General features: G+C 49.6%; 2 protein-coding genes across 2 annotated transcripts in view; one reads left to right on the forward strand and one right to left on the reverse strand.

The window, feature by feature from the left end:
• The window catches only part of DDB1 (damage specific DNA binding protein 1), a 32,109-nt gene extending 19,114 nt beyond the window's left edge, over positions 1–12,995 (reverse strand). The window contains exons 1-10 of the mRNA XM_007106216.4: positions 12,806–12,995; positions 11,480–11,628; positions 10,309–10,425; positions 9,739–9,960; positions 7,272–7,386; positions 6,334–6,431; positions 5,189–5,347; positions 4,489–4,572; positions 3,759–3,875; positions 3,052–3,154 (exon numbers count right to left, since the gene is read on the reverse strand). Coding sequence (XP_007106278.1) covers positions 3,052–3,154; positions 3,759–3,875; positions 4,489–4,572; positions 5,189–5,347; positions 6,334–6,431; positions 7,272–7,386; positions 9,739–9,960; positions 10,309–10,425; positions 11,480–11,628; positions 12,806–12,866 — 1,225 coding nt within the window. The 5' untranslated portion in view covers positions 12,867–12,995. The remainder of the gene's footprint in view (positions 1–3,051; positions 3,155–3,758; positions 3,876–4,488; positions 4,573–5,188; positions 5,348–6,333; positions 6,432–7,271; positions 7,387–9,738; positions 9,961–10,308; positions 10,426–11,479; positions 11,629–12,805) is intronic.
• Positions 12,996–13,229: 234 nt separating this feature from the next.
• Positions 13,230–23,725, forward strand: LOC102994508 (triokinase/FMN cyclase; the record flags this gene model as incomplete). Its single annotated transcript, XM_028484223.1, has 14 exons — positions 13,230–13,462; positions 14,669–14,784; positions 16,755–16,944; positions 17,905–18,015; positions 18,090–18,271; positions 19,536–19,614; positions 19,914–20,003; positions 20,774–20,808; positions 20,885–20,969; positions 21,061–21,150; positions 21,965–22,081; positions 22,421–22,540; positions 22,713–22,850; positions 23,619–23,725. Coding segments are annotated over exons 2-14 (1,347 nt in total), but the record flags the coding sequence as incomplete, so codon positions are not given.
• Between the last annotated feature and the right edge of the window lie 21 nt (positions 23,726–23,746).

Raw genomic sequence — 23,746 nt, forward strand, 5'->3', positions numbered from 1 at the left:
TGTTCCTCCCTGGCTTTAAGACTCTCAAGAAGTTAGATATTTTCAAAGCTGTTTGAGCCTGATATTTTTAAGTTTTTCATTTGATTTTGGATGGGATAATTCATTTCCATGACTCAAAGTCAAAATTTGTTTTTTATTTTTTAATTTTTAAAAAAATTTATTTTATTTTTGCCTGTGTTAGGCCTTCGTTGCTGCACACAGGCTTTCTCTAGTTGTGTCGAGCGGGGCCTACTCTTTGCTGCGGTGCGCGGGCTTCTCACTGCAGTGGCTTCTCTTGTTGCAGAGCTTGCTTGGGCTCTAGGCACACGGGCTTCAGTAGTTGTGGCACATGGGCTCAGTAGCTGTGGCTCGCGGGCTCTAGAGCGCAGGCTCAGTAGTTGTGGTACACGGGCTTAGCTGCTCCACGGCATGTGGGATTTTCCCGGACCAGGGCTCGAACCTGTGTCCCCTGTATTGGCAGGCGGATTCTTAACCACAGAAGCACCAGGGAAGTCCCAAAATTTATTTTTTTAATATTTAACACAGAAGTCTCACCCCTATACCTCTCCTTCCAACCTAGCCCCAAAATAAGTAAACAATAATAGTTTATCCTTCCAATTCTTTTTTTTTTTTTTTTTTTGCGGTACGCAGGCCTCTCACTGCTGTGGCCTCTCCCATCGCGGAGCACAGGCTCCGGACGCGCAGGCTCAGCGGCCATGGCTCACGGGCACAGCCGCTCCGTGGCATGTGGGCTCTTCCCGGACCGGGGCACGAACCCGCGTCCCCTGCATCAGCAGGCAGACTCTCAACCACTGCACCACCAGGGAAGCCCCCAATTCTTTTTAATTTAGGAAAACAGGTAAACACTGTGTTGCAAACCAATATATACAATAGCCTATCACAAACTGTCTGCACCTTGTTTCTTCATCTAATATATGCCTGAGCCCTTATCAGAACAGAACAGTTTCTTGTTTTTGACATCTGCACAGTATTTAATTGTATGGATGTAAGTTTATTAGTTAGTTCCCACTGATGGACCCTTTTTCAGTATATGGCCACAATGAGTAATCTTGTATTTATGTCACTTTATACATATAAAGGTCTATGGGCTAGATGCCCAGAATTGGGCTTGCGGGGCAAATCACTAAATGCAGTTGTAGTTTCCGTAGACATTTTCAGTGAGCATGGTCATTTTCTCACAGTCTCAACAACACAATGTGTTCTCAAACTTGGATTTTGGCATCTGGTATAGTATCGCTATTTTGTTTTGATTCGCACTTCTCTTATTATAAGTTAGGCTTGTTACCTGTCCATCCGTGTACTTTGCTAATTTGGGGGCAGGAAATTTCGTGGTCTTTCTAGAAATTTTTTATGAATTAAGAGAGATTAAGCCTTTGCCTATAAGATGAACTACAAATGTTTTTATCCAATTTGCCATTTCTTCTAACTTAGCTTACAGTGTTTTGTTTTTGCCATGCAGCAGTGTTTTATTTTTATGCTGATAATTTAATCTTTCTCTTTGGCTTCTGTACTTTTGAGTCACTGTTTGACTATCCCCACTCCAAAATTAAAAAGGAATTTCTCCACCTTTTTCTTTTAGCTTTTGTACGGCTTCTTTTTTTTCCATTAAGTCTTTGATCCATTTAGATTCTAGCAAGGTATACATTGCACAGTGTGGATCCAAACTTATCTTTTCCCAAATGACTCCAGTTATCCCAACACCACTTATTCAAAAGAATTATCTTTACCTCACTGACTTGAGATACCACCATCGTACACTAAAGTCCCACATACAGTTGTGTCTATTTCGGGACATTTGAGTCTGCCCATGAGGACTCTTGCCTACTCGTGCACCAAAACCAAACTTTTAATTTCTAAGGTTTAATAGTACATTTTTATATCTGGTAGGACTAGGCCCGTCTCATTGCTCTTTTTTAAGTTTTCCTAGCTTTTCTTGCTGCTTCTGTTTCCCATTTGGACTTTGACTTGCCCAGGCCAAAGAAAAATAACCTACTGATATTTTTATTGAAATACGTTAAATATAAAAATCAGAGAGAAAAAGCTTTATAGTTAATTTATAAGACCTTGGCATGTCTTTTTCATTTGATCAATCTATCCTTTCAATCCTTTAAGAGTATCTTTAAGTTTTCCTTACACAGATTTTGCACAATTATTGTTAAACTTATTCCTTGGTATTTTATCTTTTTATTGCTATTGTAAATTGTCTCTTTCCCTCTACTTACACCTTCTAATTGTGTTTTTACATGAAAACTGTTAATTTCAGTACATTAATTTTATATCCTACCTTAATGAATTCTTATTGTCTGTAGTTAGCTTTTCAGTTGATTCTCTTGAGTTTTGTAGTTTTATGATCTCTTCCTAATTCATAAACCTCTATTTTTTTATTAATATGTTCTCATCCTCTTACTTTTTTATATTCTGAATTACTTTTTTTTAAGATGTACCTCCTATATACTACTTTGAGTTAATTTTTGCCTTATGATCCAATCTGATCATCTTTTTCTTATAACAGGTGAGTTTAGCCCATTTATGTTTACTGGTACCAGATATCTGATACATGAGTTACTCATACAGATGTTTGATATCAGTTCTGTCATATTATTTTAGGTTATGTTTACTGTTTGTATATTATAAAAGTCTTTCGCTATGTAGCCTTTCTTTGATCTTTTGATTATTATAGTTCTCTTGGAATTTACAAAGATCTGTACTTTTGTTCTAGAAGTTACCTACCTTTACATGTACATCTTTCTATGATATTCTCAGTCTCCTCTCTCTTTAGGGATTCTATCAGTTCCCTTATATAAACAACATTAAATTTCACTTGTAATCTTTCTTCCACCATTCCTCTACTCCATTAACCAATTTTGGTCAATATTCTCTTTAAGTTTACTTTGGAACTTTTCAATATATTTAAGCTTCTACCGCTTATTTGGCATTATGACTTTTTTTACTCTTCATTTGATCTGCTCCCCCTGGAAGTGTCTTCATGACATGTAATGAGGCCAAAGTCACTCAAATAAGATCTGCATCCTATGTCCACCAAAAGGGTACCTTTGATGCCTGGCAAGTCAATGCTGGCGTGCTCGTGGATTCCAATTCCATTCCGGATGATCCGCAAGGAGCCTTCCTTGAAAGCCCCAGAGCAAGTGACCAGCTGCAAGTAGAGAAAAGGTTTCTAAATAACCCCCTCCAGACTGGGGCAACTAGACTGATGCTCAGAAAGTATACAAGCTACACCTAAATCCAAGGACCCTTTGTTGTGGAGCTAGGTTTGAGGATGCAGACTTAGCAGAGGTTTATCTCCAAAGTCTCTCAAGTTTATCAAGCAAACAGGATGTCCTAGTCCAAGAAGCAAAAGGTTCCTACCACTATTCCTAGCAAGCTTGTTTCCACCCTGGGAACCTAGTTTACTGGAAAGAGCACAGGATCTGAAGGCAGACACACCTGCCATTTAGTAGTTATGTAACCTTGGACAAGTTGCTTAATCCTTCTCAGCCTTAAGTTTCCTCACTTCTGAAATGGCCAAGAATCCCTATCTAACACAGTGCTTGTGTGATTATAGATAATGTATGTAAAGTGCCTGGCAGACCAAGATAGGCACTCAATAAATGGTAGTTATCCTCACATCATTGGAATTAGTGAGTGAGGCTCTTAAAAGTTATCTGCAGTGCACACTCCCCATTCTAGCTAAGCAGACCCAGGAGGACACCGTTTTGAGTGGGCATACCAACTATCCCTTTCCAGGATGACCCCCTTACCTGTCCCTGCCCCTGCCTCTCCAGGTCCACCACACACATGTCCACAATGGGTCCTAAATTGGTAAAGGTTTCCATGGCCACTACATAGGAGCCTTGTTCATTGCTGTCAACATTGAGCTGAAAAAGAAAGAACAATGCTAGTCCTAGAATGCTCCAGACCCACCCTAAAGAGAGAGTTATCATCCAAAAGAAACTCAACCCTACTAGATCTTCTTATGCTCTAAGAAGATCTTATGCTCTTACGGATGCTTCTTATGCTCTACTGGATGCTTCTAGAAGGGAACTGCTAAGGAACACCATGGTTATCCTACAGGTGACCCACTAACCAGCCAGGGATTTCTAATCTGGCATCCCATGGATGGATTTCAGAGGAACAGCTGGAAATTAATGTAAAATGTTTGCATGCATTCTTCTGCAGAGAAGGTTCAAATGCTCATATTCTAGAGGGGATCAAATACATTAGACTATGACCTATTTGAAGGTAAAAGCTAGTTCTTGTTCATCATTGTATCCATAGTACCTAGCACCTTGCCTGGCACATTTGTTGAATGAACATTTAGGACACAGAGCTAATCAGGGTAGGATGCTAAATCAACCAAGTAGAAAGGTGGATAGTAGGCATATGGATGAACTGAAGAAACTCTGAGAGGTACTAAACACAGAAAGAACTTAATGAAGAAGCAGTGACGACTGCAAAAAAGAAGCCAGAAAGAAGAAAATGTCTTCTCACCTTCACAAGCTGGGAGTCACCAAGGCGAGACCCGACAAACACAACACCGTTATCAAGGTATGTCAAGCACTCAGCAATAGAGGTCTAAAAGAAAATCAAGGGCATGAAAGACATGAGAACGGACTTCACGTGGGATCCAGACACCGTCCTACCCACCTCTCAGACATCTGCTGAGAAAAATCACACCTGCAGTCATGATTCCCAAAACAATTCTCCATTTCAAATCCCCAGGTCACACTCAACAATCATTCCTAAATCTCTGAAGTTTGTGACTCTTCATTTATCACATCCCTATAGTCAGAAAAATCAATAATTTGTCTTGCAGGTGCCTGCTCCAAATGATCATTTTAATCCCAACAGCTCCAGTCTCCTCAAAATAGCTAGAGACCTCTAAAATTTGCTGCATTGTTCTTAACGATACTTTTGTAGAACGTCCTCCCATAACTGAGCATCAGCCTTAGATTAACCTTTAACTCTACAGTGTATCCTTTTCGTTTCTCTTTTTTTTTAAAACTTGAGGTAGTATCCCACTGCCTGTGAGACTCTCTACAATCTACTCAACCAAAAACCAACTTCCACAGCAGGACTTGGGATTTGTTGTTGGGTGTTAAGTAATATAATTCCCAGTTGCAGTTTGGGACCACACATCTGAGGTCACTAGGCACCTAGGAGAACGCAGAAGAGTAGGGAGAGGGCCTACCTCCCCAAGGAGTTCCACTCGGAGATCCTTGAGGGTGACGGTGCCATCCATCTGTTCCTCCTTCTCCAAAAGCAGCATGAAGAGCCGTCCTTCCATGTCTCCCAGCAGATAGCGGGAGCCATTGGGGTCCACGCGATTGTGACACACAATTGTGCTTTGCTGCCAAGAGGGAAGACACAGTCATTAGAGATTAAGCATCCTCCACAACCAGAGAATAAACCCTAGCAGACCATTCCCTTTACCAAACCCAGCCACTTTATGAGCAAGGAATCCACTCAGCTCACACTACATGTGTGATCAAAAATGAGGACGTTTTGGGCTTCCCTGGTGGCACAGTGGTTGAGAGTCCACCTGCCGATGCAGGGGATGCGGGTTTGTGCCCCGGTCCGGGAAGATCCCACATGCCGCGGAGCAGCTAGGCCAGTGAGCCATGGCCGCTGAGCCTGTGCGTCCGGAGCCTGTGCTCCACAACGGGAGAGGCCACGGCACTGAGAGGCCCGCGTACAGCAAAAAAAAAAAAAAAAAAAGAGGACGTTTTATTTTTTATTTATTTATTTTTTTGAGGATGTTTTATTTTGAAGACAATGTTCTGAGGAGCTCAAGATACTTTAAATGTTTACTCACATATTATTTTACTGGAAAACAAATACATAAAAGAGGCGGCAGCTGTATAAGTACTGACTGGAGTATGTATGCTACCACAGATTTTGTTATTTATCCTCAAAAAAAGAAAACAAAATTAAGCTTTTAAGCCTTCATTTCTATGACTTGAAATTTTAAGATGAAATTTTTTATGACTAATTTCTTAAGCCTATAAATATTTTTCACTATATTATTTCACCTGATTTGAGCTCTACAAACATTAACATTCATTAGAATTCCCGAAATTTTTCCTTTCTTCAAATTGCCCCAGTGAATGGAAAGGATAAACCAAATTTTGATTATTTCTCTCCCTTAGTTAGCAAGCAAGCTCTTTGTAAGCAACACCAAGCCAATCTCTTTGTATTCCCAATGACCAACACACAACATCTTATATACATAGTGAATGATGTGACAGATACCTCTGAATCCCCTTCTGACAAATGGTGGGGAAAGGAAGGCGGGAACAAACAGAAAGAAGAAAAAGGGAAAAGAATGCTGCTCACCTTAATGATGGGAGGGGCAATCGCCAGATATTTGTCACCGTTGTGATAGGTGATTGATTCCTGTCCAATGATGATGGCGCCTCCAAAAGGCTCTGGGACTGCAGGAGAAAGAGTAGCATTAAAATGCTCAGCATTTGGGACCTGCCAAACCCTGAGGCAGCAAGGGCACTGATCCAGTTATCTCTGAGGCAAACTTGAAGATAATCATTTTTTAGACATCAAAGTCCAGGGAATATGATAAGCTTTTTCTGAGATTACTATCTTAGAAATTGTAGGCTGCCCACTCTGTACTCCTGGTCGGACTTTTATTGCCACTCTTTCGGAGTTCCTGAGATTTTTTTCCTTGTTCCTTCGCTTCATTTCCCCCATTATCAGGGACACCATATAGAAGAGCCAATTTGCAGTTAAGAGTTTTAAAACTTCTCTACTAGGTGAAACACACAACAGTGTTGGGGGAAGAAGACAGGATACAGATCAAAGATGCCTGGATTCCAGCCTAGGCTTTGTCAGTGAGGCACAGGCATGGGCAAGTCCCTCGGCCTTGTTTCCTCATCTATGAAATAAAGGAGGCAGATAAAATAAGCTCTATTGGTCTCCTTCAGTTTTTTTAAATTTTTGCTCAATAATAAAATAATGAGACTAACTTCCATATGCCACTCTGCAAATCAATCTCATTGTTTTCGTTAACCCCACCACCCCAAATAAAGGAAAGTTATACTTTCGGGGGAAGGGTAAAAAACAAGACAATCCCAAAGACAAAAATGCAAAAAACAAAGGGAAGCACATTTACAGATAGGAGACCTAAGGGAGAGCTGAACAACGCATGTGCTCAACAGCACCGGAGCACTGAGATGAAGGGCAGAGAAGGTGAGGAAGGAGCAACAGGGAACTGGCCCAGAAGTGGGGCAGAGGCAAATTTCCTAAATCCCCCAACAAACCTGCAATCACCATGGAAGCTTCAGCTTCTACATTTTCCTGTTTCCAAGGGCCCTTGTTGAACTCCTTCTCTCGGAGAGACACCTCATAGGTTTTCACGTGCCGCCCCTGAGGGTCCTAGGTGAGGAAAGGCAGAATCGTTAGTCCCTACGAAGGGTGCCCTGGGCTGGAGAGGGGCCCTGAAAGGGACAGCATCTGACACTCCTGTCACGCCAGCCTTCCCAACCTTTTCCATCAGCATGCTAACGGCCACCAGCTGAGCTTGTGATAGTCTGGGAAGACTGTGACTGAGGCCGACTGTTTCTAACATTTGAACCAACGAAGAGAGATTTAAAAATTAGAAAAATGAACTTGTCATGCTGTACTAACCACTAGAGAGATATAACGTACATATGTATACATTTGTGTGTATATATGTACATATATAAGATACATATATATATACATATATACATATTCTCTGGTCCTTATCTTCAAGAAACTTATAAAAAAGCTAAAGAGGAAAAACAAACACATTGAGAAGTGAAACACATCTAACAAATTTTTTAAATTTGTTTGATACAAATGAGAACCTACTGTATAGCACAGGGAACTCTACTCAATGCTCTGTGGTGACATAAATGGGAAGGAAATCCAAAAAAGAGGGGATATACGTATACGTATAGCTGATTCACTGTGCCATACAGTAGAAACTAACACAACATTGTAAAGCAGCTATACTCCAACAACAATTTTTTTTTAATAAAATAAAAATCAATTACAGTCTAAAAAAAAATCCATTTGATACAACTCTCGGATGCATTCTGACAGGGTGACGGTAAAGAACAGAGCATGCTGCTCCTCTAAAGTTAGTCGAAACCTCCAATCCTGACATTGTCAACACCATCTTCCCCTCCTTTTTTTTGAATCATGACTCACTTCAGACCTGGAGCTATCAAAGACACCTTTAAGAGACTAAAAGAGCCGGCATGGGGCCAGTGGAGGGTGGCCTCATCAAAGGCCAGACCAAGCTCTAAGAAGTTATGGAAGGAATCCGACAGTGTGTTCAGGGCAGGGCCCACATCTTCATCATTGTTACAGCTCCTGAAGCACTCCGCATGACTACCTTTCACATGGTATTTTCCTTTTTTTTTTTTTTTTTTTAAATTTGGCCACACCACGTGGCTTGACGGATCTCAGTTCCCCCACCAGGGATTGAACCCGGGCCACAGCAGTGAAAGCGCTGAATCCTAACCACTAGACCACCAAGGAACTCCCTCACGTGGTATTTTTCAAATTGACCTTTGGGCACAAAACAGGAGAAAAAATCATTTTTAGTTGATGAAAAGATTTTCCCATCAATGATTAGGGGTAAGACTCAACTCCACCATAAATTCAAGCTGGGGTTTGGATGTGGGCCTCCGACACACCTACGGAAATGAGGATCACTCACAACCCACAGCCCTGAGGCTGCACAGTCAGCCTTGAAGAACCAACATCAATGTTTTAATGACCTGATATTTACAAAACTGAAGTGAGAGACTCCAAGTTATTATTTCAGACCTGATACTTAATGTATTGTAAATAAGATTAAACAAAATCTCCTAAGCTGGTTTCAACCTATTCCAATGAACTTTATATCAACCAGCCTCAAAACTACAGCACTTACTGTGACACTAAGAAATATATAAAAATACAGCACTTACTGTGACACTAAGAAATACACAAAAATACATCAGTATTTCCAATACTTAACACAGTGTTTAAAAAGTGTTTACATGCCCACACACAGTACTGAGACTACGACTAAGCTTTCTTCCATCATTTATTCAACCACATGCTAGTGAAATAACCTCATACTGTATGGCTCTTTGTTAAAAGGCTGAGATATTACCAAGATACAAGCATATTAGTCTGGTGCTCTGCCACCCTGCCCCCACCCCACACCCCCTCAACAGATCTAGCCCAGAGAACAGCTGCCCAGGATCAGCTCTACAAAAGTTTTAGGCACAGACTAAAATAGAAGTCAAGAGCCAGCGGTCACCAGAAAGTGAGTGCTGATCAAAACGTACCTCTTCTTGGAAGACACACAAAGCATCCCCAAGACATTTTCTCATTGCTTGTAAGGGAATTTCCAGATCATTTCTTTAGAGCTAAGTTTTAATAATACCCTAGCATGCCAATAAGAGACAAAGTATAAACTGGGTCACCCTATAAAATCTCCAAGGCCCACAACCAGAGTGTAATCTCAGGATTAAAGCCTGCTACAGGCCCCAGACTGCTTCCTGCCTCCACGATAAGTACTTCTTCTCTCAAGGTGCAACCAAAACCTGACACATATTAATCATATCATTCAAAACATTTCAGGACAAATACATTAAACACCTCTGCCTACCCCCTACCATGACATCCAGACATTCTGACTAGCAAAAATGAACTCCCACCGTGCCAAACCATACAGCTTCTCCCTCTCTCCTCCTGCTCCAGTACCTGGTAGACAAAGCAGATGGTAGGTGCTTGGCAACCATACAGGAACTTGACATCAATAACATGCAACTCCTCCAGGCGGATGTTAAAGGCCTTGAGCTCTTTATTGTCCCGGTCTAGTGGAATAACCTTGAAAAGGCCATCATAGAGTCGCAGGCCAATCATTCGGCACTCGGGGTCAATGATGCCGATAATGCCCGTCTCTGAGGGGCGGCCGATTCGGTCCTGAGAAATAAAACTGGGGTTAGGGAAGAGCCTCAAACACCTAGAGTAACAGAGGACGCTGGGCACCACCTTCCCAGGATGATTTTAAGAGTGGCAGTAAAACTAGTGGCGTCTTTTTGACATGTCAGGACGCCCAAATGTCGGTGTACGCCTTTTTGCAAAACACTGAATCTCAGTGACTTATTACCTTCTCCCTTGGACTCTGAGTAAACTACAGAAGTCCTTAGCGTTTTCTCCTTGTTTCTCTGATCACACAGAGAGCGAGCTGCCCCAGCAGTACAATTTTCTTCACCAAATCATGACAACCCTACCTGGAAAACTCTCATCAGCCTGAAGCAGCCACCTCACCTGGACATTGCCATGAGCTCGCGTTATGATGTCAATGCTCTCGCCACTCTGCTTATACTCCAAGATGCAGGCATTGTACTTAGCTGTCAGGATAAACAGTAGGTCCTTGCTCTCCCCCTGGAAACCAACATCATACTATCAAAAGAGGTTTCTTTTGAAAACAGGAATACTTGTCTAGCCTTTAATCATTCTTTAAGCATATTAAATTCTTCAAGAATTTTCTTTTCTCCCTGAAAAAAACCCACAGTAAGTATGTAACACACATTAGTTACACACACACCCTAAGGGTGTGTACAGAAAGGCCAGAACTGAAGCTGGTAAACATCTAGTCCACTTTCATGATTCTTCATCTCTGCTCTACATATAATGTATTCATCTAGTTCCACGTCAGCTAACCTCAATTACTCCATTCAAATTCTGAAAGATGAATGTAACGCCTCCTCTAATCCCCTCCAAGTACTTGGAAAAAGAAAAAAAAAATATGAACAAAGGAAGCTGAAGTGCATCTACAAAGTCTCTCTTACTTATTAACACAGACCCCAACAAAGTGAGTATTTTGTTCAAAGGGTTATAATTTAAATTTTGAACCCACTGCTTCCCCATCAGATTCACTTACAGATAGAAACAGTCAAATTATAATACCAATAATAATTTGATGATGTGTTAACAGTGAATGCTTGTTATGTGCTACGTCCTGTTACTAAATCACTTAATCTTGACAATAACCCAGAGGACTGGATGCTGTTATCCCCATTTTGCAGATGGGGAAACAAGGCTCTGAAAGGTTAGATGACACCCAAAATTAGATTTAATAAGGAATAAAGCCAGTACTGCCCTAACTCTAGAGCCTACTCTCTGAATCACTATGATGACCCACAGGATGGTGACCCACATTTCAAACTGCTTTAATATTCCCTTCTAAAAAGTCAACTTGATAAAAAAAAAAAAAGTCAACTTGATAAATTTTTCCCTAGCAAATCTCTCCTTCTATTTCTTGGAAGCTTTTTAAATAAGAATATAAATTGAAATCTGCCATTCAAAAAGAGAAGAGTTTCTCTCCTAAGCCTTATTGCACCCATCCTAAGCAAGCAGTGACATAAAACAACGTAAACCCGACTACAACTAATAGTTCTCCCTTTGTTGCTGGGCCCAACCAACCCAGAGCACTTACCTTGGGCCTGAAAAGCTCCATGACAGCAATCTTCCCATACATGCCCACCTCTTTGACGGGCCGAAGCCCCTCAGCAGTGACCACATAGATCTCTAATCTCGTATTTTTGGCAATCAACAGGTTCAAGTCTTCAGCTGAAGTAAAGTGTCCTGAAAGAACAGATCCTCTAATTTTTGAAGCCAAAGCACTATCTAAGTGATCCTATCACTTCTACCTAAAACCTCCTGAATTCTCGATTTACTTCCCATATTTCTCCGGTTCCCTCCATTCACTCCCTTCTCACCAAATCCTCAGAGTCTCACTTCACACATTCAAGAACGCTACTTCCCTCATCCGATTAAGAAACTGGACTGGGCCTAAGAGCAGCATGTCCTTCAACTGCCAATGACTGCGAAAACCCTTCAGATGGCTCTGTGCCCTCGAATTTCACTTTTCACTTTTCCTATCGCAGTGGCCGACTCATACTCTAATTAAGGGATGCTGGAGAAAGTGTTCCTCCCTATTCAGTCCAAATTTGAATTTTCACAAAATCTTTACCAAATAGACTAGATCAAACGAAGAGAATTCTCAGAGCTTTATCTTAAAACCTTGTTTTGTTTGCACCTCTTGCCCTCCCAGCAGTCTACCAAAACCCCATCCACACTCCTTCATAGCCTCCAACTCTCCAACAACAGTTTTCTTTTGTAATCATGATTCGGATTTACATAAAAATACAAGTCTGAGGGCTTCACATTCTGTTGAGAACTTGGTTCAAGATGATTATTGCCGGGTTCTGGACACTTGCGTCCTTAACAATTCTTGCATAAACAAGGCAAACCCAGCACTGGGCTGGGCCATTTCAAACCCTCTTCTCCAACAGCTCCCTCTTGTAAACAACAGCCCCAGGCAAAGCGGACTCCTCTCCTTCGGGTGAGTACGGACATTCCTCACATCCCTCCACCTCCCGCACCTCCCAGGCTCTTGCCCCCAAGTCGCCATCATGACCGCCCCTTCCCCCCTAACCACACGAGGCCAATCTCGCGGCCCAAGCAACACCGCACAAACAACTCACACTCCACTCTCTGTCCCACTGGGCGCGTCCCTGTCCTCGAGGCCAAGTGACCTCCGAGAACGAAAGGGGACCCTCAAGAGCAGCTTTTACTCCCCCAAAGGCGCGTGTTGAGACAGCTTCTTTTAAGCCGTGGGCTGTGGGAGGTCCCTCGGCCGCCAGCGCCTTCCATCCCCTGGGCCCGGTCCTGGCGGCAACCCGGGGGCCGCGGGCTTCCCTAGGCCTCGGTTCCCCCCAGCTCCCTCCCTCACCGGGGTCTCCTGCCCTGGCAGCCTCACCGGTCACGCAGCCGTTCACGGCGGTGGGCTTCTGTGCCGTTACCACGTAGTTGTACGACATGTCGAGGCCTGGGGCAGCCCAGCGGGACTCAGGCGAAACGAAAAAAAGACGGACACGAGCAAAGAGACAGGGAGCCCCCACCCGCGCGCGGCGAACTCCACTGCCGCTGTCTCCGCCCCAGAGACACGTTGCAGGCCAGAGCGGCCGGAGCGCGGGGCATCACGGGACGGGCTCACCTGGCCTCTTGGAGGACTCAAGGCGCCGAGGCGGCCAACCAAGGGAGGCCCCGCCCCCAGGGGCCCCGCCCATCTTCTACCACCCGAGCGTGGAGTACCCGGATGAGGGATCCCTGTCGGGTCTTTGGGAAGCAGCTGCGGTTCCTGAGGTGGTGGACGCGGGCGAGAGCTGGTCGCGGAGGTGCGCCGACGCCTCCTCCTCCTCCTCCTCCTCCTCCTCCTCCTCCTCCTCCGGAGCTGACCCGCCGACCTCATCCCTAGTCCGTGCTCCTCGCCCTTTCCCAGACCCAGTCCACTCCATCTTCCTTGCTCCAGGAGCCTTCGGGGTTGTCCCCCCTTTTGGAACCGGAAGGTACTGCAGAGGCCTAGAGAGGGGAGGAAGGTGACATCAATTTGTGCACCTCCCAGACTAGAACCGAGGTTTGTACCTCCCTTCCCCTAGCTTTCCCAGTACCTCTAAACCCAACCCTGCCCTGACCCTAGATTGACCGATCACTACGGTTCACCTGGCATGCGCGGGGTGGGGGGAGGCACTTAGGCTCTCCCCTCTCCCCTTTGAACTTGTGTTTGTGTTTGAGACTTTGTGTTTCAAGGGCCCAGCAGGCCACTTGCCCAGCACAATTAGATCCCCCGTGGCTGTGCAAATTCTGACCTCAAACACAAAACCAAAAATTCTCTGGTGAGAACCTTAGTGACCCAGGAAAGCAGTCAGTTAGCCCTGCAACTTCCAGGCCACTCCACATCAGACAGGCCCTGCAAGGTGTAGAAGGAGAACCACGTGGTTTGAAGCACCTGCTGCAAGGCCACAGAGGAGGCAACCCCCATTTTACAGATGAGGAAGCTGAGCCTCAGGGGAACTGGTTTACCCAAGATCCCCCAGTAAGAGACAGAGCTAGGTGCCGAGGCAGGTGTGGATTCTTTCCACTGCAGACACATGCAATGAGCCCAAGACCCTGGATAACTCCAAGACACCTCTGAACCTGACTGAGCCGAAAGGAGCTAAAACATCGTTACGGTTTACTGTGTGGTTTTACGCATCTGGGACTTTCTGCCTTGCTTTAGAGGCATTGAATTATCAGTAGAAAGAACACGGGATTTGTACAAAAACTAGACATAGGTTTGCGTCCTGGGTCTTAATAGTGTGACCTTGGACACATCACCAGAGCTCTCTGGGTCGGTTTCCCAAAAGCAAAATGGAGTCAGACTCAGCCGTCACCTTCCTGGTGTGGTCCCAACACTGACAAGAGCAAGTGTGTGAAGATCTTTATGAATGTATTCACTGCATGCGAGGCCTGTGTAATAGATGAAGTTACTCTGTGGGTAACTTTGCCCCTTGGTGATAAGTTGGGCACCACTCCTGAGTGTAAGGCAGCCGTGTGCCCAACGTGGATCAGTCAGTGTCCTGGCAGCCAGGTGGCGGCATGAACCTTAGTCAGCGCCATGCTCTTCTCCATCCCCAGCTCACATTCTAGAGTTTGGACTTGGATCAAAGTCAGCTCACATTCTAGAGTTTGGACTTGGATCAAAGTCTGGGGCAGCTCCCTAATTACTAGGGCCCTGAAAGCATGATTGTGCCGGTAGGCTGCAAGTGCCTTCAGCAGCTCATGTTGTTACCCCCTCCTGCAGATACTGCTTGCCACCTTCACTGTGCTCAGGCCCGGTAGCACCCACAGGATTGCCCATCCTCCGGCAGCTCAGTGCGAAGGTGTGAACTCAGCTTCCTCCAGAGCCTCCCCACCATGGTGAGTCCCCTGAGGCCCAGGGCAGAGGAAGGGCACTGTGGTCTTGGGGCAGTAGGGGTGCCAGCCCTGGGCATGTTGGAGTTCCTTGCTCCCTGACCAAGAGATGCTACTGCCTGCTGAGGTTAAGAGAGAGGGTCATCCTCCGTCTCAGGGCCTGACTTCCCTTCATCTCCCAGCTGGGCCCAGCCAGGCCTGTGGCTGCAGCCTCTGAGTCCCTCCAGGGCCCATCTGCCCCTGGTCTGGGTCATGCCTTTAGATTAGAACATTAACAGCTGCCTACTCTGTAATAGACAGTACCAGTCAGAGGAGTCGTGAAGAAGGACCTGGTGCCTCTTCCAGAGCCTTGGGCCTGTGTGGGCTTGTGGGATCTACACTCACTGCAGGAGGCTCAGCATGCCCCTGGGCATGCCCCAGGCCCATTCTAGAACTGATCTGGAGGAAAACAGGCCTGGGCAGACCTGGGTTCAAATTTCAGCCTAACACCAAACAGCTATGGGATGTTCTACCAAAGACTTGACCTCTTTGAGCCTCTTTCCTCATCTGCAGTTTAAAAGGTGAGATGTTGATCAGACCAGCGTCCTAGGGGCCTCCCATCGTTGCCTGGTCGACTTTTCTTTCTTTTTCCATCTCCTCAGGCCACTGGGAACCAAGGACGGCACTGGACCCCAAGCCCTCCTCTAGCTCTGGTTCGGGAATGGTTGCAAATCCCAGGCAGGATAGACTGTCAGGGATGGCGAGGGAGCACGTTCTTGGAGGGTGGTGGTGCTGGAGACTGGGCTTGGAATTGAGACCCACTCTCAACTTCATTGCGTATTCCAGGCCCTGGCAGGCTCTGAGAGCCACAAGCCCGTGCCCTCCCTAGGACAGGACCTCTGCCACTCTCAGCCTCCCTGAGAGTGGGGAGAGCAGCATGATAAGGCCAAAATGGAACCAGCTTTGGAGCCAGGTGGACCTGGACACTTGCTGGCTGTGTGACCTTGGGCAAAGTCATGCAAATCTGCCTGTTTCTTCACTGGGCTAATTTTCCTCCATAGAGTTGTTGGAAGATCAAATGAGATGTGCTTAAAAGCACTTAGAACGAGGTGTGGCTCACAGTCACTGCTCTGGCCCCCGCCGGCCCCAGGAAAGGCCAAAGTTTGGATGAAGGAACGGCGTTCTGGCACGCTTGGGGAAGGGGCCTCTGGGAAAGCTCAGCTGCAGGCTTCCCCCAGGCCACCAGGCGATGCTGGTAGCCTGGCCCTCTCTGACCCTACTGGGCACCAGTGTCACTGTTTGGGACAAAGGCAGGAGCTGCACGCAGTCTACAGACCTCATGCAGCGAGCTCCAGCTTTTCAGAGCTGGTTGAAGAAGGGAGTAGCTCCTTTGCACTCAGTTTTTTGCTATATAGCGGGCATATACTCTAGTTTATTAAATTGCTATTTTGCAGAGGAAGCAGATGGGTGTGGGCCCTGTCTGGCCCCCTCCCCTGGCACAGGAGGGCCAACCTGGGGCTTCTCCTCCTTTGACAGAAGGCTGTTGGGCCCCAGTTTTGAATTTTATTTTACTTTATTTATTTTATTTTATTTTTTTGGCCACACCGCGCCACATGCAGGATCTTAGTTCCCTGACCAGGGATCGAACCCGCGCCCCCTGCAGTGGAAGCTCGGAGTCTTACCCACTGGACCGCCAGGGAAGTCCCCCAGCTTCATTAATTGTTTTATACTCGGGACTCCAGTTACCCCATTTTCTTTGTATCAAAGCCATTCTGCAGGATAAATTTAAGCCATAAGTTAGTTGCTGAATAAGAAGTTGCAAAATAAGAAGTCATGGGAACATCCACCTTATAAAAAGATGCCTAATTCAAGGAACCACTGTTGCCTGGAGTTCCTGGGTGGGTGTGGGCTAGGGTGTTAGTCATAGCAACGTGGCTGGGCAGGATGGGGCTGCCCTGCCAACTCTACCAGAACCTCCTCCCGCTCCTCTCCCGCAGACCTCCAAGAAGCTAGTGAACTCGGTGGCAGGCTGTGCCGATGACGCCCTTGCTGGCCTGGTGGCCTGCAACCCCAACCTGCAGCTCCTGCAAGGCCACCGTGTGGCCCTCCGCTCTGACCTGGACAGTCTCAAGGGCCAGGTGGCGCTACTGTCGGGCGGGGGCTCTGGCCATGAGCCCGCCCATGCCGGTGAGCAGCCTGGGCCAGAGGTGGCAATGGGCTCTGGGCAGAGTGGACGGGGGGCTCCTGGGAGATCTTTGGTGCTGTTAGGAGGTTCAGGACAGAGCCTGGCCCAGAGTCAGGAGCCCAGTCCCGGCTCCGGCTCTCCCACTCCCTTGAGCTGTGATCTGGGGCCAGTCGTGGCCTCTCTCTGTGCCTCAGTCTCTACATCTGTAAAAGCACAAGCTTGGGCCAAATGACCCCTCAGGCCTTTCCAGCTCTGATAGTCGGTGATTCTGTGAACCCTCCTGGCCTCCCAGGCCCAGCTGACCCGCCGTCCCCTTCTCCATGAAGCCTGCCTGACTTTTCCAGCCCAGCCCAGTATTCCTCTTCCCACCGTGCATTTTCACATTCAACATGGACAGTCCTGGATTGTTTCCTGTTTAGTGCCGGGCATGTGAACTCTCCATGAGAGCTTGGGGGTGGGGGCATGGGGAGGAGTAGGGACCAGGCTTTGTATCCTCTGTATCTTTCCTGTTTCTCTCTGGCAAATTCGTCCATCCATTCAGCAAACATTCAGGAGCACCTATCGTGTGCCTGGCACTCTCTGGCCACTAGGGGCGCAAAAGTGACCCAGACAGACAAGGCGCCTGCTCTCCTGGAGTTTCTATTCTCCTTTGGGGAGACAGAAACCAGGTAAACACGTAAGTGAAAGAGATCATTCCAGAGCAGGTAAGTGAGGTAGTGAAGACAGGAGAGCAGGGTAAAGGGACAGCGAGCAGCTGGGCACGGGTGAGCGACTACTTCCGTTGGGAGGTCGGGGAAGGCCTCTCCAGGGAGATGACAGATCTGGGAGAGCAGCGCAGGTACTCTTCTGCACCAAGTGCACAGTAGGGCTCACCAAACCATGAGGCCCAGGAGCATGGGGAGCCCCAGGGAGAGCAGGCACAGGTCCCCACCCAACATCCTCTCCCCACCTCTCCGTCTTAGGTTTCATAGGGAAGGGGATGCTGACGGGGGTCGTCGCGGGAGCCGTGTTCACCTCCCCGGCAGCGGGCAGCATCCTGGCGGCCATCAGGGCAGTGGCGCAGGCGGGCACAGGTAAGCCTGGCACGCGGGAGGGGCAGCTGCGGGGAGCGCAAGTGCTGACGGGGCCCCACCGACGGCTCCCGCAGCGGGGACCCTCCTCATCGTGAAGAACTACACTGGGGATAGGCTCAACTTTGGCCTGGCCCGGGAGCAGGCCCGGGCGGAGGGCATCCCCGTGGAGATGGTGGTCGTCGGGGACGACAGCGCCTTCACCGTCCCGAAGAAGGCAGGCCGGCGCGGGCTCTGTGGCACAGTGCTCATACACAAGGTGAGGGTCCCCCCCCGGGACACCACTGGCCAGCCCGTCCCAGCCCTCTCTCCAGGCAGCACCTGGTGCTGGACCTTTCCAGCCATCTGTCCCACCCCCACAAGAAGCCGCTCCTTCCCCAGCGCTCCCCGATCCAGGAGGGCCTCACCTCACCGTCCCCCAGACCCCGTCCGCCCGGCCCCTTCCCTGCCCTTCCCCGCCTGCAACCATCGCCCCGTCCTGGTGACCCTGCTGCCCGGCGCCTCCAGACACACACCCTCCTCCAAGCCCTGCCCTTCCTTTCTCAGCCTCGCTTCGGTGCCCATCTGCTCACGCCCAGGTGGCTGCAGCTGCCTCCTCAGCCGGCTCCCCTGCCTGCTTCCTGCCCGCCCCCCAGTCTCTTCCCCACACCACCCCAGAGGTGTCTTACGAAAACGTGTATCTGACCAGGTTGTTCCCCTACAGAAAGCCCCCCAGGGTTCCCAGAGTCAACCCAGGCTCCTCGGTCAGGCGCCCACCATTCTTGCCCCTCCTCCCTCAAGTTCTTCTCCCATCATCCCTGTGGTCCCCTCCTGCTCCATTAACACCAGTTCTCTGTACCACTGGGCTGTGGCTCACCTTTGGGGCCTTCCTGCTGCTGAGTCGTTGGCCTCGAAAATCCTTTCCCTGTCCAACCCCCCTCTGGCCTGGCTACGTCCTCCTGTTCTGTGGAGGCCCACCTCTGACGTCTGTCCCCCTGGGAGGTTTTCCCTCCCACCACGCCAAGCACGCTAGGACCCCTCCTCAGTGTTCCCATAACACCTGTCCATCATCAGATTCGCCCCCTCGCATGAAATGTTCAGTTTGTGTTGTCTCTTTCCCCAGCCCCTTCCCAGACCGAGTTCCTTCAAGGTCGGGACTGTGACTGAGACACCTTTTTTCCCCTTTTCAGCATATACTAGATGCTTGGCAACAAAGTGGGTAGGTGGGGAAAGTGAGCCACGGTGTACATGCCATGGAGAAAGAACTCTAGGCTAGGAATTGGGAAGCTAGCCACCAACTGACTGTGTGACAGTGGACAAATCATCCCCCCTCTCTGGGCCCATCTCTCCATTTGTAAAGTTCCTCTGGCTCTGGGATTCTTGAATATTCCTGGCAGGTACCCTAAATGTGGAGGGCCAGGTTGATGTGGCAGGACGAAGAGATTCCCTGTTCCCAACTAGAGATTCAGCCCCAGCCTGTCTTCTGCCCTCAAGTGGTACAGTGACTCCTTTCCCGTTGGGGGCCTATCTCTGTGTGGGTGCAGGTGGCGGGTGCCCTGGCTGAGGCAGGCGCGGGGCTGGAGGAGATCACAGATCGGGTGAGCGAGGTCGCCAAGGCCATGGGTGAGTGCCGGCCCAGGGCTCGGGGAGGAGGCGGGGGAGGTCGAGGCCCCCCTTGGACCAGGAGCAGGTTCCCGGCAGCAGCACGGGAGGCCTCCCAAGTCACTCCCCAGGGGCCGAGGGGGGGGTCTCCCTGCGGGAGCTCCTGAGAACAGCAGCCTTGGGTCCCCGAGCCAGGTTTCTCTTCCGTCACTGAGACGAAGAGTCTGACAGCTTGTCTCGGTGAAGTGGCTTCCGAGGCATTGCTGCTGCCTGACGCCGAGGGCACAGCGGTCGTCCCTTTCATACCTCATTTCTCTTAGGAACCCTGGGAGTGAGCTTGTCCTCCTGCAGTGTGCCGGGTTCCAAACCCACCTTTGAGCTCTCAGCCGATGAGGTGGAGCTGGGCCTGGGTAAGCTTGTGACCTCCGCCCCCTGCCCGGTCCAGCCATGCCTGCTCCCTGGGTTTTTCCCTGTCTTCTGCCCTGGGAGCCACGTACCCGGCCCTTCTGCTCACGTGGAGCCGTCGCCTAGGCGGTCTTAGTATTTTTAAGCGGGTGCATGAGGCCCTTCTGGCCCAACGTGCCCGATTTCTACCAGCTTTGCCCTCCACACGCAGGGCTCTGGCCACAGGGGCTGTGTGCCTTGCCCACCTCCTTGCCTGTGCTCCCACCATTCTCAGGTACCCCTGCCCTGCCAAGATGCAGCCCCGCTTTCCAGAGCCATTCAGAGGCCACCCCAGCTGCAAAACCTTCCCTCTTCCTCTCCTGTGCTTCCCAAGTAATGGGCAGAGGCCTCAGCTGGCCTCTGGGACTGCTTCTAGTTAAGCTACTTAACTAGTTAAAAGTTAAGGGGACTTTCCTGGCGGTCCAGTGGTTAGCACTCCACGCTTCCAATGCAGGGGGCGCGGGTTCGATCCCTGGTCGGGGAACTAGGATCCCACATGCTGTACGGGGCAGCAAAAAAAAAAAAATTAGAAAAAAAAAAAGTAAAGTTCTGGCTCTCTCCACCACCAAGCCAGAGACGGCGTATTTTTCATTATTTTGTCGGTTTCCCCCCAACCCGCACTCCCCATGTCCACGTGCCTAGCCTAGTGCTGAGCACTTCGAAAATCCTTGACCAGACCACACTGAGCGAATCCCCAGGCCCCGAGCAGGTCAGCAGCGCTTGCATCTATCCACAGGGATCCACGGGGAGGCTGGCGTGCACCGGATAAAGGTAGGTGGACTTCCCGGCGAAGGCTGGCCCGAGACCAAGGCCCCCAACGCAGCTCACTCCCGGCTCCCTCTGACAGATGGCAACTGCCGACGAGATTGTGGCTCTCATGCTGGACCACATGACGAGCTCCTCCAACGTGTCCCACGTGCCTGTGCAGTCTGGTGAGGGGCTGTCACGCTGTCTCCCAGCCTTTCCTCCCCCTCGGGGAACGGGGCCCAGAGAGAGTCACCTAGGTGTCGTGTCTGCCCACAGGCTCCTCAGTGGTGCTGATGGTCAACAACCTGGGTGGCCTGTCATTCCTGGAACTGGGCATCATAGCCGACGCCGCCGTCCGCTCTCTGGGTGAGCCCCACACTGAAGGGGGCCTCCTGACCCCCAGAGCTTCTTCCTTCCAACCCTTTGAAGCTGGATGTAAGAAAAGCAGCTGAGGGCTTCCCTGGTGACGCAGTGGTTGAGGGTCCGCCTGCCGACGCAGGGGACACGGGTTCGCGCCCCGGTCCGGGAAGATCCCACGTGCCGCGGAGCGGCTGGGCCCGTGAGCCGTGGAAGATCCCACGTGCCGCGGGGCGGCTGGGCCCGTGAGCCGTGGCCGCTGGGCCTGCGCGTCCGGAGCCTGTGCTCCGCAACGGGAGAGGCCGCAGCAGTGAGAGGCCCGCGTACCGCAAAAAAGAAAAAAAAAGAAAAGCCCCTGAGATAGGGTCTTGCAGTGGTCCAGAGCATGGGCTGTACACGTTTGTCAAGCCCGAGTTAGACGACGGTCCCTCTGCCACTTACTTGCTGGGTGCCTTGAGCCTGTTTCCTTGTCTGTAAAGAGGGGGTGATAATAATAGTACCTGCCTTATAGGGTTGTTGTGAGGATTAAATGGGATTAAACGTTATGCAACACACTTAACACGGTACTTGGGACCTGGTAAGAACGCAGTAACCGAGACTACTTAGCTGCCCCTGTAGAAGGGACACCTGCAGGGAATGTGGTCCTTCAGGGCATCACTGAGGGATGCCCCAAGGAAATCTGACCGGGCTCCCTACTGACCTCAGAGCCCCAACTCCCAAAGTTCTTGTTTTTCTCTTACTCTATTTCTTTCTCTGATGCTCTGGGGGGAAGTGCCCGTCCTTCTCTCCTTTTCTCACACACTTTCACGCTCTGGTACTGCAGAGGGCCGAGGGGTGAAGATTGCTCGTGCCCTGGTGGGCACCTTCATGTCAGCCCTGGAGATGCCTGGCATTTCTCTCACTCTTCTGCTGGTGGATGAGCCCCTCCTGAAACTGATAGGTGAGACCTGGAAGCTGGGGTCAGCGAAGCCAGGGGCCCCTGGAGCTGGAAGGAGCCAAGGGGACTTGGAGAGACCCCATCAGGGCTGACCGTGACAACCAGGACCCTGTGGAGAGGCCCTTTCTGGCTTCCCCAGTCTTCTCCAGCTCTCACTTGACTGTGAAGGAGTTGGTATTAGGATCCTCCCCCGGGGACCCTCCCCTTTCCCTTGTACACAGTAGGCACTCAGTACTTGCTTGTTGCGGTGGAGGGAACTGGGCCACCAGGTGGGGAGTCCAGGCCCCACTTGATCCCTGGCCGGCCAGCCTGTCTCTAAGAGCGTCATCCTGCTGTCCCTAGATGCCGAGACCACCGCCTCGGCCTGGCCTAACGTGGCCAAGGTCTTGGTGACTGGGCGGAAGCGGTGCCGGGCTGCCCCCGCCAAGCCCCTGGAGGCCCCTGATTCCACTGCTGCAGGAGGTACAAGCCATGCTGTCGGGGAAGGTGGCCCAGGGCTTTGGCCTGAGGCCTAAAGGGTGCAGGGAGTGCAGAGGGGCGTGGAGGGGCCCTGGCACCCATACCCCCCACATGGGTCACGCTCGGCTGCGAGAAGGGCCAGGCAGGCCTCCTTCCCACTGTCCTCCCTCTCCAGGCGCAGCCTCAAAGCAGGTGGTGCTTGTGTTGGAGCGGGTGTGCGCCACCCTCCTGGGCCTGGAGGAACATCTGAATGCCCTGGACCGCGCTGCCGGCGACGGGGACTGTGGCACCACCCACAGCTGCGCTGCCAGAGGTTGGTGCCAGGACCCACCTGGGGCAGCAGAGGGGGTGGTGTGGCACACTGATGGTGAAATTTTGGCATTTCATGAACCAGAAGGATTTCAAAAACGTCTGGAGTGCTCACGTGGGGTTGGCAACTTTTATGTTGCCAAGAGAGGTCGTTCACAAAACCTAGCATCCCCTTCACCTGTTTTCATGCAGAGACCCTTCTAACGCTACAAATGTAGGAAGGTTGTTATCGCAGAATAAAATGTAATATTTTACGGTGAATGAAAACTTTAGATTATTCTAAAGGGAAACTTATTCTGTTCTTATTTTTCCCAGCCTAACCAGACTAGGGAAAAGCCCTTAATTATCCAGCATCGTTGAATCAAGAAAAATGTATTTAGTGCCAACCACAGGTCAGGTGCTGCCCTCGACCCTATGGATAAAATAGCGAGCAAAGCAGATTAAAATCACTGCCCTCATGGCTTATGTCGTGGTAGGAGAGACAAACCATGATCAAGGTAAATCAGTAAAAGGCAAAAAACAGAAGCAGGGACACGAGGAAGCGTCACCACCTGTTGGGTGACCGTCGAGGTCCCTGTCCACGACCTGTTCCCACCCCTCTCCAGACTGCAGCAGGATATAGAGGGGGCCTGGGAGTCTCTTCACGTTGGCTCCCTCAGCCCCTCCCAGCACCCATTCCTCCGGCTGGCAGCGAGGCCTGGGTACTTAGTTGGAATCCAGGCAGATGGGACCCTGGGTCTCTGAATTCCTCACCATCTCTCTCTGCCTGCAGCGATTCAGGGGTGGCTGAAGGAGGGCCCACCCCCTGCCAGCCCTGCCCAGCTACTCTCCAGATTGTCCCTCCTGCTGCTGGAGAAGATGGGAGGCTCATCCGGGGCGGTGAGTGCCGGCAGCCCCCGG

Source organism: Physeter macrocephalus, unplaced genomic scaffold (genome assembly GCF_002837175.3).
Source record: "Physeter macrocephalus isolate SW-GA unplaced genomic scaffold, ASM283717v5 random_147, whole genome shotgun sequence".
Classification (NCBI taxonomy): Eukaryota; Metazoa; Chordata; class Mammalia; order Artiodactyla; family Physeteridae; genus Physeter; species Physeter macrocephalus.